A 17,118-nucleotide genomic window follows, 5' to 3' on the forward strand; every position below is an offset into this window, starting at 1 on the left:
AGGCCGCCCTCCCCCCAAAAGAAAGACCTGGATGTCGTCGAAATTTCTAGACACATCGCGGGCCGTTGAGATGAAGCTTGCTTGGAATATCATGGAGTTGTGCTAGAGGCGGTTATGCAGATTCCGTCGGAGAAGGCAATCAATACAGTTCAAATAATTGATATGTGATATCAAACATGAAATGCAGTTGGTCGAATCTTTAGGTGTTGTGAACAATGTTGAAAGAGCAATCTATGTTGGGTGATGGGCATAGGCGAACAATTTCTTTGCCAATTTTGATGCGTAACACTGGCCCGCCGTCTAACGCCATCCGCTATGGCATTAAAAGTCGAACTCGAGGAGAATCTTTGGTCGATAAGGTGTATGGTATTCATCACACTTGCCATGTGACTAGTCGTGGGCTAGAAACACTGAGAATGATGTGCTGCGTTCCAAACCGAAGACATGCGTGAGATTCGTAGACTTCGCGTGTGGCAAAGTGTTTCCGGACACAACATTACAACGGTGTGTTCAGGGTCTACCGGATTCAATTGGCATCCGTCCACTCAGGTGTTTGGCAATTGAAGCTGGAGATATGTGCATGAGTAATCTTTCTGCCCGAGATTGTTCATTTGTGCCCCGGCACTTTCAATTCCCACTTCGGATAGATGGCGACCCAGTTCCACCTTCCTCTCCCTTACGAGCCGAGACACCTGATTAGAAATAGTAAGGGTGGTTAGGCAATTGTTCTGAGAGTGAGACTCTAGATACTGCTTTCATCGCACTTCAGCCGGCCGAGCAGCCGCGGCAGCGACATCACCATCAATGTTTTGTTCAGCGGTATCTCTTCTTCGACGTTCGAAGAGTCTGACCCAAAACTCCGGAGGGTCCATAGGTCTCTGGCCCTCATGCATGCCGGGCCAGACATCAGCAAAGAAGTAGTAGACATGCCCCACAATGACACCCATAATGTCGTCCTTGGGGATGTTACCGTGCATAAACATGTTGAACGCCATGAGCACCCATGGGAGGTATGGGGCCGTGAAGACAAGAACACCGAGGAAACTCAAGCGAGTATCGGGGTTTCTCCTTGACCAGATATAAACCAAAGTACTTGACAATGCTGAGCCAAGGAACGGGATGTAAGTGGTCAATGAGCTGAGGGCCAGGAGTGATGTGCATGCGTAGAGCAACAGCCAAGAGAAAACAGCAGGAGATGGGCCCGAGCCTTGTTCTAGTAGTCGGGAATATCGCTGAAGGAAGAAGACATGGAATGCAAGATCCATGGAGGGCGGGCCGAAGTAAATGAAGGTAGTGAACAGTCGCCAGTACTAGACCATAGTTAGAGAGATTCAATAGTCCACCCCACAGCCATAGCGTACCTGAGATTTGTTGTAAACGGCTCTAAAGGAATAGAACAACTGAAATGGTGTGAGGACCTTGCATTGCAGGAGGATGGATGTAACGACGGTCGCGGTGGTCCAGTAGCGCGTGCAAGGTGGCATTTCAAAGAACCATTGTTCCAGAGGAAACTGGCCCAGTTGACCCAAAGCCTCTTCTCCACCACCGAGTAGAGCTGCCATGGTCCAAGGTATCACTTGGAAGAAGGGTAGGATGAGGCGGGAGAAGTCTTGGAAGAATTCGGGGTTTTGAACCAGGGTGTAGATGGGCGCAAGGACGGACTGAGTCAGAATGGGTGAGCGTAAACCCGAGTAATCATCATGTATCTTGTCTGGTGGTGGAATGGGAGACAAAATTGGAAAAGAAAAATTCATCTACGTTCGAAGGAAGAAAAGTCTATGATGGTAGGTGGCCTCTATGGAGGATGGCCGTTGAGAGTTGGAGAGGGTGTCACCCAGGAAGGAAAGAATGGGGAGAAGTTGCGAAAGCCTCAGGCGGCTTAAAGATAATCGATAGAGGGATAATTGCTAGTAGCTAGCGCGAACGCTAACATTGCTGGTCTCAGCCAGTTTAAGGCACTAGTATGACACTAGTGGAGACCAGCCACTAATCGCGAACACTTAATTGCGAACGCGCCCACGACGCGACTTTTTGAGAGTACCCTGGCCAACGAAAGAGCACTCACACATTCCAACAGCATTCCACGACTTCCATTCCACCTCTCCCAGCATCGCAACTCGCTATCTTAAAAAGAACCACCGACACCATATTTTCTGATCCGCAGCTACCTGAAGTCCCGAGACCCCCACCTACTGGGTATCAAACTGGGCGCAAGTTGACTCTCATCCCCATTCCGCCGATGATCGCAAAGCGGTAGCATCTTGTGTAAAGACCTCCCAACATGGCACAGACAAAGAACACCCGCCGACGTTCTGGCGGAGCTGGCACACCCAAGAAAGGGCAGGCGTCTCGAACCAATCCGTCTCCAAGGTCAAGGACGGGAGGAAAACGCCTTCCCCATTTCCCACAACGTACGTACTCAAACCCTGGCCCTTTCCTCCGATCTACCTCCCAATGATACTGACTGCATAAAACAGCCGGCGACCCAGTCCCACGACGTAAACCGCACCGCTTTAAACCCGGCACAATCGCACTACGAGAGATCCGACGGTACCAGCAATCGACAGACCTGCTGATGCTGAAGCTCCCCTTCTCGCGACTCGTCCGCGAAATTGCACAGTCCATTCTCCCGTTCTCGGCAGGCCGTGAACTGCGGTGGCAGAGTCAGGCGATCCAAGCCCTACAAGAAGCAAGCGAGGCTTTTCTCGTCCATCTATTCGAGGACACTAACCTGTGTGCCATACATGGGAAGAGAGTCACGATTATGCAGAAGGACATCCAGCTTGCCCGAAGGCTACGGGGCGCTTGGGGCGGTCTGGGTTAATTGTGGTCTTGAACTACAAGTTTTTAAATGTATGAAATGTCATCGTTTGGTCATTGGCGTCTTGGGCGGGCAGGTGGTTGGTCCTATTTCTGCAGGACTCTGGGTATGGTCATCCACAGCTGGGTCGGATTGTGTCTTTGCGGGTTTTGAAATTAGGGTGGTTGAAAATCAATCGAGGGATCCGGTCACCGTTGTATCTACATCAGAGGAACAGCAGAACAGCCAAGGCTTATATTGCATAATTTCGCACAAGCGAAAGGAAAGGCATATTTTGTTGATATTCAAGTGATTAGCTCACGGCCTTGCCTTTAGCTACTTGCTGGAAGCTCTTTTGTGTCACGCTCAACCGCTATTCGCTTTCAAGCTCAAAATGATCTCTTCTCGCCTCATTTTCTGTCTCTCGACTTGTTGCTGCTTTTTTCTGGCTGCATTGTACAGCGCATTGGAACCCAGGGGAAGTTCTTCGCTTTGCAGCAGTTTTCTCTTCAGAATTGGCTTCGCAGCGACAGCTTTGGGCGTGGATGTTGCCACACGGGGCTCCGCTGTAGCTGCCCTAGAGCGCCCTGGAGATACTCTCGACTTATCAGGAGTGAGCTTCTCGGCAAAAAGGTCGAATTCCAACTTCGACCTCATCCTTTTCTTAGGGCTGTACTCAGCAGACGTCTTGTCCACAGGCGCTGTGCTAACCAACCGGGACTGTTTTCCAATCGGAACCTTTTGAGCTGGAGGAGATACCTTGGACAATATGCCGGGGAGCTTGTGGGACTTGACTTCCGTAATGGCTGTTGCTTTGTGGTTGTTTAAGGCTATGCTCCCATTGAGGCGAGTCTCGATAGCCAGTCCATGACTGGCGCTGGTGATGCTACCGGAGTCTCTCACGAAAAGCTCCGAGTGATTCAGAGGTGGCGTGCAGACTCGCCCTGATCCGTCCTACGAATGTCGCATACCTGCTGGCTCGATGCCAGTCTCGATTGAAGGATATATGTCGTCATTCTCCTAGTTGTTGACATTGGAACCTAGAACCCCTTTAGTGCTCGTAACATCTCCACTTCCCACGCTACCCTCTGCCCTTCTCTCACAGGCTTGTCTGATCGCCACCGCAAGAGCTTTGAAAGCACTTTCCGCTCTGTGATGGTTGTTGTGCCCGTAGACAGTCTTGACGTGCAGGGTGACGCTTGCTGCTTGAGCAAAGCTTTCCAGTCCATGGGTCAGCATCTCGGTGCTGAGGTCACCAATTTTCTCCCTTGTGAAGCCAAAGTCGATTACACTGTATGGCCGGTTGGATAGATCAATGACAGCCCAAGATAAGGCCTCATCGAGAGGAGCATCGCCTCTGCCAAACCGTACGATGCCAACTCGTTTGCCCAGAGCAGCATTGAAAGCAGTCCCAAGACCGAGAAAGACATCTTCAGCTGTATGATGGTCATCTATGACAAGATCTCCCTTTGCTCGAACAGCCAAGGACCAGCCGGAATGTTTCGATACGGCGTGAAGCATATGATCAAGGAAACCAATGCCTGTTGAAATGGAGATTTGCTGGGAAGCAGTTATTTGAGTTGCATGATGTGATTTGGGAAGAGGAAATTCGACATCTGGATGAGCCTTTTGCTGGGCTGCTGATATGGGTTCCGTGAAGTGCTCAGATGTCTCGAATGGGAGCAAAGGGCCTCCGTCGAGCGAAATCGAGATTTGAACCTTTGTTTCATTTGTGATACGGGAAAGTGTGTGAGTCCTGCGGGAGCTCATCTGGGGCACGGTTCGCTCAACTGATCCCATGGTTAAATACAATATCTGAGCGAGGATCGTCTGGTTAATACGAATGCAAAGAAATGAATGCGAGTGATACTGTCAGTTGAAAAGGCTTGGAATTTTAATTTCTCATTGAAAAAAGCTTTGAGGTCACGCTGGTTGACTGATGAATGGCAGAATAAAAACATGAAGCTCAGGGCGGTGTACAAGTAAGCGTGAAGAAGCTGCGACCACTAAAATTGGAGGGGTTACGAAACAGAGGGCGGGCGGTCTAACTAGTGCCATACTACAAGTATTAGCCACCATCCTTCCCACAATACATGCAGGTTTGCCGGGTGGTTGAAGCTCCACTTATCGAACCTCAACTTGGACTTCGCAGGTTGAGCGTGGCTACAACTGGTTCTTGTTCTGGCTTCTCACGACCATTCGAGCTCTGGTATGAACTGCGATTTCCAAAAATGACGATCAATCCAACATACCTCGCGCAGATGACGCGGTCATGTGAGTTCAGAGGCTCTCGGGGGAGTCAATCTCGATCCAACGTAGCTAATCGATGACTTCAGCAATTAATTCAGCAGATGCGCGCCGGAGAGTCCTGAAGTCCTATAGAGAGTGGCTAAGAGCGGTATGAAATCCGGGGGGACGAGTGATCAAAAGAGACGGCTTCACTGACAATTCGACCTCAAGAGCCCCGAGATCCAAACCATGTACTCCTTGAACATGCCCGTTTCCAAGGTCCGAACGAAAATTAGACAAGAGTTTGAGAAGCACAGATATGTGAACCACCTACAGGCAGTCGATGTGCTTCTGGCCCAGAACCACGCCGAATTTCAAGTAAGGGCACCCATCATCTCACAAGGTGGAGAGACTGTCAACTGACGCGGGACAATCGACAGGAAACACTGAACTTCTGGAAACAAAGTACACATGTGATGAAATACTTTAGGGTGGAGGAAGACGAAAATGCACGATTACCGAAGAACTTCATTTCTGGTTTCTTGGAGGTACGATGTCGAGTCAACTGTTGCGTGGTATTTTGTGCTAATCGATTTCTAGGGACGGAATTGAAGCATCCTCCCAACCTTTTTAAACCCAACCATCTGTACATAGCTTTGAAAAGAGAGACTCCAAGGCGCCACCGCAATGCACGTTGGCAGAATAAAATAAAGGGAAGCCAGGGCTTAGCCCCATTCACGAATTTTGAGCATTGAATTCGTCTCGAGCGTCCGCGAATTTCTCAGAAATGACATCGCATGCCTCGATCATATCGGTCAACCCTTTACGGAGAGCATCTGTCGCGGTGGTACTGGTGTCTTCTGCTAAATGGTTAGTAAACAGATGTTGCGGGAAATCTAGTCTTTCGACATCCTTCACTTACCCCATGTTTGGATTCGGATGTTCATCTTCGTTTCGGAAGGATGTGGAATCGTGTACCCACAGAACTCGACATCGGGGCTAGTTCAAACACGCTTTGGGTCAGCAGTCGAACTGATCCGGTGTTGGGTTGGAAAGCAGACATACTTCTTGTTGACGAAGTAGCGCAATGCGTTGCCTAACGTATGATCCTCCTTCTCAATTTGGAACGACGCTGCATGAGAAGATCCTCCTGGAAGCTGTTTGTCCAATCTGTTAGTCACTCCATGAATCATTCATTGTCAAGCCCGTGAGCCTCCACCAAGTTCGACATGACGTTCGGCCCAGCGCTAAGAGGAACATCCAACACAGGCCACCAAATCAGAAGTCCAGGTTTCAATTGCGGACAAGCCAAGGGACCAGAAAAGCCGGGAAAGCAGCACTCACCACAACCAATTTCTTGTTCCCACCTAATAAAATCTCCTCGCCGTGGTCGTAGTTGATGTCCTCCGGCTGGTCAAGCCTGACGTCGTCCATACTATCACCACTCATGACTGCGGGTTCTGTTGCTCAGTGGATGCAGTCCAATTCCCGGGTAAGTAAATGTATCGCCAGTTGAGAACTTGTAGTTATGGTGAACTATAGTCTGACATCCCAATAAAAATCCTGGTGGCACTTTGAAGTTTGGATGTGAACTTATTCTGCACTAGTGCATACTGGGCTTAGTGGTTTTCTTTGCTTACCTGAGCCATGATCGAGCCTGAGGCTGCCAGTGTCAGCCAGTCGACCTCCTTGGGTATCTCTTCGCTATCGACCCTCGGAAGACATACACCAGTCTTGTGACGATCAGACGTAGCAAGAGACAGAGAGTACCCTCTGACGCAGACTGTCCATGCAGAATTTGGAGATCACTGATGTCAAGCGAAGCTTGCACATGTCATTCATGATCATGGAATATTTAATTCGAATTTTGTGAAGCTCCGCAACGTCATCGTTCCTGACATCCGATCGTTGACCCGAGGTCAAGTACTAGCTATTGAAAACAGCCATTCGCACACATACACTACTAGGTACTTCCATCCCATCAATGATCCAATTTCCCCCAAGACCAGCAAATTGAGAGACTCTGATTGAACCACTCCCCCACTCTACTATTCCTGCACTCGCAACCACCGCAGCGATTGAGATTCCACTTCAGCGGACATCTGACCCTCGCCATCCAACATGGCTCAAATGAAAGCCCTCGTGACCATCGAAGGCAAGACCGCCGCGGTACAGAGCGTTGAGCGACCTCAGCCCTCGGCCGGCGAGATCCAGGTCAAAGTGCACTACGTAGCGCAGAACCCGACGGACTGGAAAGCCATGGCCGCAGTGCCGGCAGGTCGGATCATCGGGTGTGACTTCGCAGGCACAGTCTCGGACACGAACGGATCGTCGCGGTGGCGCGAAGGCCAGCGCGTCGCCGGCTTTGTGCAAGGCACGACGGTGCAGCCGACGCGTGGCGCGTTCGCCGAGTATGTTGTCATCGAGGATAGTTTAGTCTACGAAATCCCCGAGGGCACGTCGTTCCAGGAAGCTGCGGTGCTGCCACTGGCGTTCGCGACGGCCGTGCAGGCGTTGTTCCAACGCTTGCAGCTGCCGGAGCCCTCGAAGCCGGCCAAGAGTGCGTTTCCGCTGCTCGTCAACGGCGGCACCTCCAGTGTAGGCAAGTATGCCGTGCAGCTGGCGAAACTCGCGGGCCTGTTTGTGGTGGCGACGGGCTCGAAGAAGAACCATGACCTGTTGAAGTCGCTGGGTGCGGACGCCGTCGTCGACTATTCTGAGCAGGACTGGCCCGACAAGGTGCGCGAGCTCACCCACGATGGGCTACAGCACGCCTTCGACTGCATCTCCGAGAAGGGTACTCCCCAAACAATTGCGAAGGCCCTGAGCAGCACGAAGGGCGGGCATATCGTGACTCTGCTCCCCATCGGCCACATCCGCGACTCTGGAGAGATCCAGAACTCGAAAGTCCGTCTGGAAAGCACAATCGTGTACACGGCGTTCGAGCGACCGCTCAAATACAAAGCTTTTGACAACTGCGGTGATGCCACCCCCAAGGACAAGGCATTCTGGGAGAAATACTTGAGCATGCTGCCCGAATTATTGTCGTCCGGAAAGATCAAGCCGAATCGTGTCAGAGAGAGAGGGGGCGTCGATGACATCCTGTCGGGCTTCAAGGATCAGCAGGACGGAAAGGTTAGCGCAGAGAAGTTTGTCTACAAAATCGTGTGAACTGTGTGACCAGGTACGAATTAGTGGCACCAGGTGGCTCCGTCTAAATTCACGACTATGATCAGACAGAATAACGAAAAAGGAAATGAGATATCCAATCGCACATCATCATTACATACTATGGTTTGTTCCGCTAGTCCGTTCTTTGCCAGCTGTAGTATCCCAGAGAGTAAGACGTCAAAGAGTGAACGCTCAAGCACAACTCCATTGAAAATTGAAAGAGGGCTACCGTTCTCCCAAAGGAAACGCTGTATCAGTAGTAGCTGACAATGCTAGTGGCCTCTACCAAAGGTCTGAGAACAAATCCATATCCTTGTCGAGCTCAAGACCATCTTGCATCACAAAATGCAGGTTCGAACATCCCGACAGGATGCCGGACGGAAAAATGCATCGAGGACATTATTGAGTCCAGGAACTTCCAAGTTGGATACCTCACTCAGGTCCAGGTTGCCCGACCTCCGATTTTCTCCAAACACCAAATGCTATGCCCAAAATGATTATGTTCGCTTGGGATTGGTCACGCGAAGGATTTGAAACCAGTTCCTCCATAGGTTTTTCCTGACGTGGATGATAATCCGTTGATCCACGACAGTGCTCCTGTACCTAACCGTGAGACGTGACGTCGTAGCTTTTGTACAGCCACATGTGGAACTTGAATTAGACAGCCTCAGTATCGCTAATGGCACCTTCTGGGATATCCCCTCGTTCTTGTTGAGCCATGGCTTGGGCAGATACAATCTCTGCCAGTCGTTTGAGTCGTGGTGTTTGAAGCCCTGTTTGAGATGTCAGTATCGTGGTCTGTTCCGGCACCGAGCACGAACGAGAATGGGTGTAAACTTACATGAGGGGGTATATGTTTCAAGTGCTGTAATGACTCGGGGCTCAGCAATTTCATAGGGTCCACTGTCCTCCATATCCACAGCAGCCAAAAGTAGAACGTCGCTCTTTTCAGTAACCCTCGAGGCCACCGCTTTCATGATCTCACCATTAATGGGTTGTTCGTAATCGGCAACAAGGTATTGATTCAGAAGTTTCTGAATTTGATTCGGTGATAGCATCCAGCAGATATCTTGGATGATCTCAATGTCGTTGAGGGTGGCCTTCTTCAGTTGAAGAAGTTTAGTCGCTTGCATGAGATGCTCCAGTTGGAGTGTACCTTCAGGCATATCATGGCTTTTGCACCACTCTTCAATTCGTGTGATATTATAGTTGATTTGCAAGCCTCTCTTCCACGAGAGGAAATTGCGGCGCATGAGGAGATCGTTGAATGCGGTCACACCAACCAGTCGAAGGAGTTCGGTCACGGTTTGGGTGATGATGGAGTCTTCGAGGTAGTATGCCTTCATTGCCTTGAAAACATTGTTCAACAAGCTTAGGAGGTTGTCCATACTGTATGCAGGGGTATTGTTCGAAGGAAGCAGCTTTCCGAGAAATCTGTTACTCTCGTTGGTGACGAAACCTGGAAGTGATTGAGATTCAATAATGGCAGGAACGATCATCTTCTGAAGCTTCTTCTTCAACACCTTCATCCATGTGTGATAGATGTTAAATTCCAGACTTTCGAGATCATGTTTGACAATCTCAAGCAATCTGTCGTACTCGTAGTTGTCGGTCTTCTGAGCCTCATACCAATCCTCCGCCAAGAAGACGAATGATAGCATTTCATGAACATTGGACAGCCAGAAAGCACCAGGATTGACGGCTTCATCGCCGTCGTGTTGCATGACTTCTTGTTGAATGGATTGCATGACGTTTGCAAGGAATCGTTCTGACTCCTTGACGAACCCGTTGTTCCACATCTCGGAAGTTACCAAGTTGATGAGATAGGATGGGAAGAGGACTTCTTTGTCTGTTGGAGCAGGGTTAGCTCCAGGCTGTGGAATCTTGATACCTCGAATGAGGCCCATTGTGACTTCCTCATTGAGTTCGTCTTCCTGTGCAAGGAGATTCTCAAGTTCCATCTCCACACTGTCCAAACCTGGATTGAAGGTAGAGCCAGAGAGAGTTTTAGTGTGCATGTCAATGGCCATCGACATAGGTCGAGCATTATAGGCACCACTGTACCTATCCATCTCACTTCTCTCAGCCGCGCCAGCACTTCGTCTCTTGAGAGGCTTCTTGGACGAGACCAAATTAATAAGACCACTGGCTGGCTGGCCGTTGCCATTGGCGGTAGCATAATCGCCATTGACACCGTTGGTGCTGGGTTGCGGAGGCGGGGGTGCTCTTCTTGCGATTTCCAATTGATCTTGCAGCTCGTTAATCTGTTGACGTAAGGAACCCCTTTCGCTCTCATGGGTTGAGACAGATTGTCGAAGTTTTTCGAGCTCATTATTTGACGTTTGTAAGGATTCCCGGAGTTTCTTGTCTTCATCTTGCAACCTCTTTGCATTTCCCATGTGTTCGTCATGACTGGTTTGCAGCTTGGCATGTTCTTCCTCAAGTGCGCTGAGACGCGCTGCTACAATACCGGCTTGATTTGCTTCTGTTTGTAATTCTCTTGATCGTGTTTCCAAAGCAGTGTGTCTGGAGCGCCAGGACTTTAGTTGACCTTCGTAGTTCTCCAACTGAGAAGTCAAGGTCTTGTTCTCTCGTTTCAGTGTGCCGAGACTCTGAGTCAATTCAACAACCTTATTCTCAAGCTTGTATGATATTTGCTTAAGATCGCGAGCTTCCTCACGAACCTTCTTGTAGTCACGTCTAGCAACTTTGCCACGCCAGAGATTTTGTATGATGATGACCTTTCTGCGATGTTGTCTCCACGCACGAAGTGATCTCCACGAACGGAAAGCTCGTTGAATCGTGATTGCAGCATTTCCGACCCGAGTTTCCAGGATATTCTTCCTGCACAGAAAACCTTTGGCCATAGATTCGAATGTGATGAGATCGTCTCTAATTTGATTGTAACGCTTGCGTTCCTTTTGTCCCCTCCAAAACCTTTGAATGTCTGTAGCCGCTTTGGTTTGTTTGGTTTCTTCGGCTTTCCGGCGCGCAATGAACGCACGAGTGGCAGATTGAACATCGATGATCGATTGGCGAGCATCCAGATATCTGTGTCGCCAATATTTTGCCCGCAGATTCTTTTGGATCATAATGGCACATTGTTTCAGTCGAGCAGAACGTTTGTCCTCCAAGAAGGCTAGCATGCCGGCTCGGAAAAAGATTTTGGTGAGACCCAACTGATACTTATCGCGCTTCTCTGAAGCTGTAGAACCCAGTGCCTTGACCAAGATATTCTGGGCCATCTTACGGATTTCAGTGGTCCACTCGGATGAATGACACAACATGTAATATCGCAGCGCAAATTCCTCATAAGTCCAACGAGTAGGGTAACCGGCAGTACTGATTCGGACTGTCTCAAGGACACCACAAGCTCGAAGCTGACTCAAAACCATAGGTCCTTCAAACTTCCAAGATTCTTTTGCCTCGTTGGGTTTGATACAACGAATGTAGTGCGCATCAGTAGAGTTGATAGTTTGCATCAGCTCTATGAGAGAGCTCTTGAATATGCCTCCAAGGGTGGGCTTGCGATTAACAGCCACACCAACTCGTCGACCACCGCCAGCTGCAACAGTCTTGGAGGCTGTTTGAGCGGAGTCCTTTTCTCGCACCGCCGCAGCGACCTCCAAGACTTGCACTAGGAAAGAATTGGAGGAGTTCTTAAGCACCTCCATCTGCTCATCTGGTACAGTATCTCGATTTTTGTCAATGAATCCATCAGATTCATAGGTGACATCGAGGGCATAATGACAGACGGTAAATGCAGACTTTCCGAATCTTGGTTTCTTGTAGAATTTCTGCTTGTCTGCAGCGAAATGATGGTGAAGCTTGGTGACGAATTGTTCATCAGATCCCATTGGTAGCCTCGACTCTTCGTCAAGGAGAGATAGGACACCAAGCTTGCCTTCTATAAGATCAATACACGGTTGATTGTCAGAGAAGTCAATAAAAGTCCAATCAATTTGTTCACGCATGTATTCTTCTTGTTCAAGTTTGAAGACATGCTGATTGAATTCCTGCTGAAGCTTCTCGTTGGCATAATTGATGCAAAATTGTTCGAATGAATTTTTGGCAAAGTGTTCGAAGCCATAAATATCGAGAACACCAATGAAGGTGTTCAGTCGTTGTAGAACCTCTTCGGTTGCTAGGCCATGGTTGATTGTCTCAACTAGCCAATCGAAAAGACTTGAATAGATGAATTTTGCCACCGAATCTCGAACAACGGTCGCTTGTTGCTGGGTGAGATTTGAGGTGATTCTCTCTCCGCGGGTAATGAGTTGTTTCTTGACCGTCCACTTGGCGAAATTCGTCGCATCGATGCCCAAAATTTGGCATGCCTGTACCAGGGCAGGTTCGGTTGCAGAAAGAGTAGAGTCTGTTCGTGTGGCAGTGATTTTGATGTTACCGAAGTGTAGGAGTGCACCGAGGATTCGGAAGATCTCTCTTTGTGTGGGTTCCGAGATGTTGATGGTTGTCATGGACTTCTTCGTCGCTATATACTCTGCAGCGTCATCCACTCCGTCAATCACTGGATCATTGCCTTGATTTAGATAATCAAACTCTTCGACATTCAGAAGACCGAGCTCCTCCCGTTCTTGGGGAGTCGCACCAGCCACCAGTTGATAGAAGATATGGTAATTTCGCTCCTTCAATGGCTGGAATACCAAACGAGAGCGTTCGAGTAAATATGTTCGTATGCGGGCACCAATAATGTCTGTATTCTTATCAAACATAATCTCGATGTATTTTCCGAAGCGAGAAGAGTTGTCATTTCTTGTAGTTTTTGCATTACCAAATGCTTCCATGACAGGATTCGTTGCCAGAATCTGTTCCTCGGTCTCGCTGATAGCATCGGCTCTGCCTTTGGTGCTCTTTGAGGACTGGCCAGGGCCTCCACGAGTCGCGAAATATCGCATGATATACTTGGCACTAACGGTCTTGCCTGCACCGGACTCACCAGAGACTACAACAGTCTGATTCCGGGTGTCTCGTAACATGTCTGTGTAGGCCTCTTCTGCAATGGCAAACAGATGGGGTGCTTGGGAGGCTCTCTGCTTGCCGGCATAAACTTGTACCATTTGAGGTACATAGAGAGAGTCGACTCGGGCAAAAGGGTTGGTTGCAATGAGGACAATACCAGAGTAGGTGTATATCTCTTTCTGAGCATATCGAAGCTTGATGGCCTGCAGGATGGCAGGTTCGTTCAAGTGGGAGAGATTGGTCAAGTCTTCGGCGGCTTCGAACATGGGAGGATTCATCAGGGGAGGAAGAGCGGCACTCTGGGTGTCTTGCAAGGCATCTTCGGTGGTCTCGACCGTGTGCTGAGACTCATCGGCGAGATTGAAAACAAGGGTAATCTTTCCATCGCCAACTGCCTTTCTCGCAGCCAACTCTCCAGGAATGAAGCCCTCGGCCTGGTTGGGGAACCAGGCCCGAGTACCTATTTCCCAACTGGCCATATTGGGCAGTGGAGCTGAAAGGAATGGGTTTAGGAATCAAATCAACTGCTGTTTGCGATGGGAGCCATGTAGTCGGATTGGGCGATTCGGGGATCTAAGCAGAAGACGTGTCAACAGTAATTCGGTGACGATCACACCAAATTCGAGGAGTGCGTAACTGTGTCAGCAGAGAAGAGTGAGTGTAAATAAGCATACCGTGGGCTCAGAGATTCGAAAGATAGAGGGATGGAATGTTGATAGCTGATGGCTGAATTGGCATCAGGTGCGGCTGGCCGTGTTAGAATCTTTGGGGAACATGTCAGAAAGTCTTTCAGGGACTTTGAGAGAGACGCGCCGGAACGCAGCCAGAAAGTTAGCAACAGTTGGAGGCTAGGAGGCTAACCGAAGTCAGGCGAGTTGAGCGGTGATTAGTGGTCAAGAGGGGAGGTGAGTGGCACCCAGTGGTGCTCTTTCAGGTATCCGCAAGCCCCGTGCCAGTGCCTATACCAACGAAGGTGACTGCCCGCCCAGATCCTGGCGCTGTCTGCTCTGTAGTTGATTCTCCCGGCGCCGATGGCAAAGAAACCAACCCCGACTGGTACGCCATTGACGCTATTCCTCTTTCATCTCAACGCGCCCCCTACTACCCTTTCCCCTGGGTGTTGAACACCTGGGCAGCCAAGGCACTCGAGGTCAAGGCATCTGCGTACCGCTAAAGCCTGAGTTCTTTTGCCCTAGTCCCTGGGCTCCCAACGTAGCCACCAAGAAATCGTTCGTAGCATCACTCACCGCCCACCGATGGAGACTTCTCTCACTACCTAGGTACTGGGACGAATACCCCCTTTTTTACGGAATAAAATAAACTCCATGCACCCTCAAGGGTCCTTCATTATTGGCATGTCTGGCCTTTGGGTTATCTCCTATTGAGACTGCCTAGGTACAGCAGAGATACCCGAAACGTATAAACAAGACTTTTGGTATTAATGCCCTGTTCTTAGTAGGGACTTCAATAGACACCACTACCTGGGGGACTTTCGCAATGGCGGACACGACTGTGGTACTGGATAGTCCCTGTTGCTGGATGGTTCAATACTGCTCAAACGCCACCACTGCAAAACTGAACAACTAACTAAAAGGACCGCCTGGGCTTAGTACAATCGCCTGTTACCTTTGCTTCCCTCCACATGCGTTTCGGTTTACGGATGCCCTCCCCAGCATCTCAAACGCCGATTATGCTGAAAGCGGGTCAAAGATGGGGTCTGGTCATAACAAGACCACAGGCCTGTCGATCGCTTGCTCCTTCGTGCTTCAACAACAAGATTGCTGCTTCTCGGCTTCAGCAATGCGAGGCAATCTCTGCCCAAGCTGTACGAGTAGAATTACATCCACGATGCACCATTTGCATTGATTCAAACTCGATACACTGGCCTACTGATTCTTGCACTCGGACTGTTGTTGAGATCGGGGTTTACCACCTTCTTCTTCATCATCCTCGTCGGACTCTGCCTCTTCGTCGTCCTCCTCGTCTTCATCATCTTCGTCGTCAAATTCGGCATCCTCGCCGTCCTCGAATTCTTCAAAGGCCAAGGCATCACCCGTGAACCAATCAATGGCACGAGGGATGAGCTTCTCTTTGATGTCCTCGCCTAACTGATAATCGAGCTCGAGCCGCTCTTCGATGTCAGAGGCGACATCGTCATCATCAGTTGGGGCAACTGGAGGAGAAAAGAAATTGAAAAAGGACTCGGTGGGGACCGTCTTCTTGATCACTCGGGTTTGTTTGGTGTCTAGAAGTACGTCAGTAAATCCAACTGCATCCAGAAGGGGAAAGGCTCTTTCTTACTCTTGTTTCTTTGCTTCTTGCTCTCAATGCGTACGGTGAGATCCTTTCCGGCCTTCCAGTCAATGTTTTCACCTTCTGCATGATCGTAGATGAAATCGCCACCATATCCGCTCTCTTCTCTATAGAAGTATGTCTTGGAAATGGTCTTGTTGGTGAAGAAATCGTTTGCAGTAAACTCGAAAATGAGGCGGAAGCCTGGTCGATCGAGATATTCCATGCGGATGTCGGTCAATGAACGGAGAGCTTCCTCATCACGATCAGTGATGAGTTCAGCGAGTGAGATCTGGTTCTTGATGGCGGTAAGCCAGAACTCTGGAATGCCCTTGACGTCTTCTTGTGCCGCCTTGTCTTCTTGATCCACGTCATCCGCGGCTTCGTCTTCCTCATCTTCATCGTCGACTTTCCCGGCTTCAACCTCAGCATCAGTGGGCTCGACTTCACCATTGACAATAGCCGACCGTTTCTCATACAGGGGAGTAAACTTGGCAAAGTATTTCTTCTCAAGTTGGAGGACTTCTTCTTGGAATTCAGACTCGAGTTTGGCATGGTCTTTCTGGATACCCTTCAAGCCGCTGACACGACGACGAACATTCTCTGGTAGGGACTCGATGTAACCGGAAGGCCGGCCAATGAGAGAACCAAGCTTCTGCTGCATCATGGAGACTAGAGCCGGGTTTTTGGCAAATATGGAAGCCGCGGCGGCACGGTCAAGATCCTCTGCGGGCAGTCAGCATTTCGTAGACGAATATGACAGCTATATTTCTCACCTTCCTGGATGTCACCGATCGTAGGAGCCTGCGCATGAGAGGATATCGGCGCATTGGTGGCGGGAGCTAGAATGGGTGAGTGAAAGAGTGCGGGTGGGCGGACGAGGGGGAAAACATACTGTTCTGAGGAGTTCTGGATGGTAAAGCCATGTTAGTTGAGGATCACGAGAGGGACAGAGAGTGATGAAGGGGGATTCAGGATGGACTCACGGTGCAGTGACCTGAGAGCGGCCTTTTGGAATTTCTGAAGCCATGGTTGTTGGGAATTGAGTAATGGCGGTGGAAAGGTTTGGTTGGCCCGCAGGATCTGTTGGAGAAAAATAGTGGCTCAAACTCTGCAAGAAGGGCTGGGGTAGAGGGAGTATAAAAGCAGATGGGTCTGCCCTGGGTCGTGGTGCAGGATAAGAAAGGAAAAAGAGATTTTTGCCAGAAGAGGGAGAGGTAAAAAGGGTTGACGTAGAAGGGAGGAAAGAATTGTTGTCAACTCGGATGGTGGTCGTCGTGCAATGCAGTGGTGACTAGTGGTGGGAGAGGATGAGGGTATTCCTGTGAGGAAAATCTCAAGTCCACCCACCAACACAGACTTCTAGAAGCCAGTGGGCTCCCAGGTAGCCACTACTACGTCGACGGAGCACTTTTAGACTACTATCAAGGCAGTTCCTAGGGGATATTCTGCTAATGCTGCAACACCATTACTACCTTGCTCAGAGGAATCGCAGGTACCCGGTACTTCTTGCAGAAGAACTGGGAGGATACTGGCCTATCCGTCGACCCGTGACGGACTTCAATGCAGTTTGTAGAGTGGGATGGACATCCACCACCAACACCATCACTACGTGAGTCAGTGGCCACTCTACCTAGGTAGGCGAT

General features: G+C 49.7%; 8 protein-coding genes across 8 annotated transcripts; 2 read left to right on the plus strand and 6 right to left on the minus strand.

The window, feature by feature from the left end:
• Nucleotides 1-755: 755 nt before the first annotated feature.
• Nucleotides 756-1,562, minus strand: LTR84_007884 (uncharacterized protein; the record flags this gene model as incomplete). The annotated part of the gene is made up of 2 exons (XM_064851436.1): nt 756-1,310; nt 1,362-1,562. 2 exons carry the CDS (start codon nt 1,560-1,562, stop codon nt 756-758), a joined length of 756 nt encoding a protein of 251 aa, XP_064710439.1.
• A 719-nt stretch (nt 1,563-2,281) lies between these two features.
• Nucleotides 2,282-2,824, plus strand: HH3V (histone H3-like centromeric protein hH3v; the record flags this gene model as incomplete). Its single annotated transcript, XM_064851437.1, has 2 exons — nt 2,282-2,411; nt 2,478-2,824. The coding sequence occupies 2 exons, from the start codon at nt 2,282-2,284 to the stop codon at nt 2,822-2,824; spliced, it is 477 nt and encodes a 158-aa protein (XP_064710440.1).
• A 342-nt stretch (nt 2,825-3,166) lies between these two features.
• LTR84_007886 (uncharacterized protein) lies at nt 3,167-3,457 on the minus strand (the record flags this gene model as incomplete). The annotated part of the gene is made up of 1 exon (XM_064851438.1): nt 3,167-3,457. One exon carries the CDS (start codon nt 3,455-3,457, stop codon nt 3,167-3,169), a length of 291 nt encoding a protein of 96 aa, XP_064710441.1.
• A 363-nt stretch (nt 3,458-3,820) lies between these two features.
• Nucleotides 3,821-4,600, minus strand: LTR84_007887 (uncharacterized protein; the record flags this gene model as incomplete). Its single annotated transcript, XM_064851439.1, has 1 exon — nt 3,821-4,600. One exon carries the CDS (start codon nt 4,598-4,600, stop codon nt 3,821-3,823), a length of 780 nt encoding a protein of 259 aa, XP_064710442.1.
• A 1,164-nt stretch (nt 4,601-5,764) lies between these two features.
• On the minus strand, nt 5,765-6,478 carry RPC19 (RNA polymerase subunit AC19; the record flags this gene model as incomplete). Its single annotated transcript, XM_064851440.1, has 4 exons — nt 5,765-5,889; nt 5,952-6,028; nt 6,095-6,186; nt 6,374-6,478. 4 exons carry the CDS (start codon nt 6,476-6,478, stop codon nt 5,765-5,767), a joined length of 399 nt encoding a protein of 132 aa, XP_064710443.1.
• A 672-nt stretch (nt 6,479-7,150) lies between these two features.
• LTR84_007889 (uncharacterized protein) lies at nt 7,151-8,200 on the plus strand (the record flags this gene model as incomplete). Its single annotated transcript, XM_064851441.1, has 1 exon — nt 7,151-8,200. The coding sequence occupies one exon, from the start codon at nt 7,151-7,153 to the stop codon at nt 8,198-8,200; it is 1,050 nt and encodes a 349-aa protein (XP_064710444.1).
• A 657-nt stretch (nt 8,201-8,857) lies between these two features.
• On the minus strand, nt 8,858-13,659 carry LTR84_007890 (uncharacterized protein; the record flags this gene model as incomplete). The annotated part of the gene is made up of 2 exons (XM_064851442.1): nt 8,858-8,973; nt 9,042-13,659. The coding sequence occupies 2 exons, from the start codon at nt 13,657-13,659 to the stop codon at nt 8,858-8,860; spliced, it is 4,734 nt and encodes a 1,577-aa protein (XP_064710445.1).
• Nucleotides 13,660-15,066: 1,407 nt separating this feature from the next.
• On the minus strand, nt 15,067-16,502 carry LTR84_007891 (uncharacterized protein; the record flags this gene model as incomplete). Its single annotated transcript, XM_064851443.1, has 5 exons — nt 15,067-15,425; nt 15,482-16,198; nt 16,249-16,314; nt 16,368-16,381; nt 16,459-16,502. The coding sequence occupies 5 exons, from the start codon at nt 16,500-16,502 to the stop codon at nt 15,067-15,069; spliced, it is 1,200 nt and encodes a 399-aa protein (XP_064710446.1).
• Nucleotides 16,503-17,118: the final 616 nt, after the last annotated feature.

Source organism: Exophiala bonariae, assembly GCF_035927105.1.
Source record: "Exophiala bonariae strain CCFEE 5792 chromosome Unknown scaffold_3, whole genome shotgun sequence".
Lineage (NCBI taxonomy): Eukaryota > Fungi > Ascomycota > Eurotiomycetes > Chaetothyriales > Herpotrichiellaceae > Exophiala > Exophiala bonariae.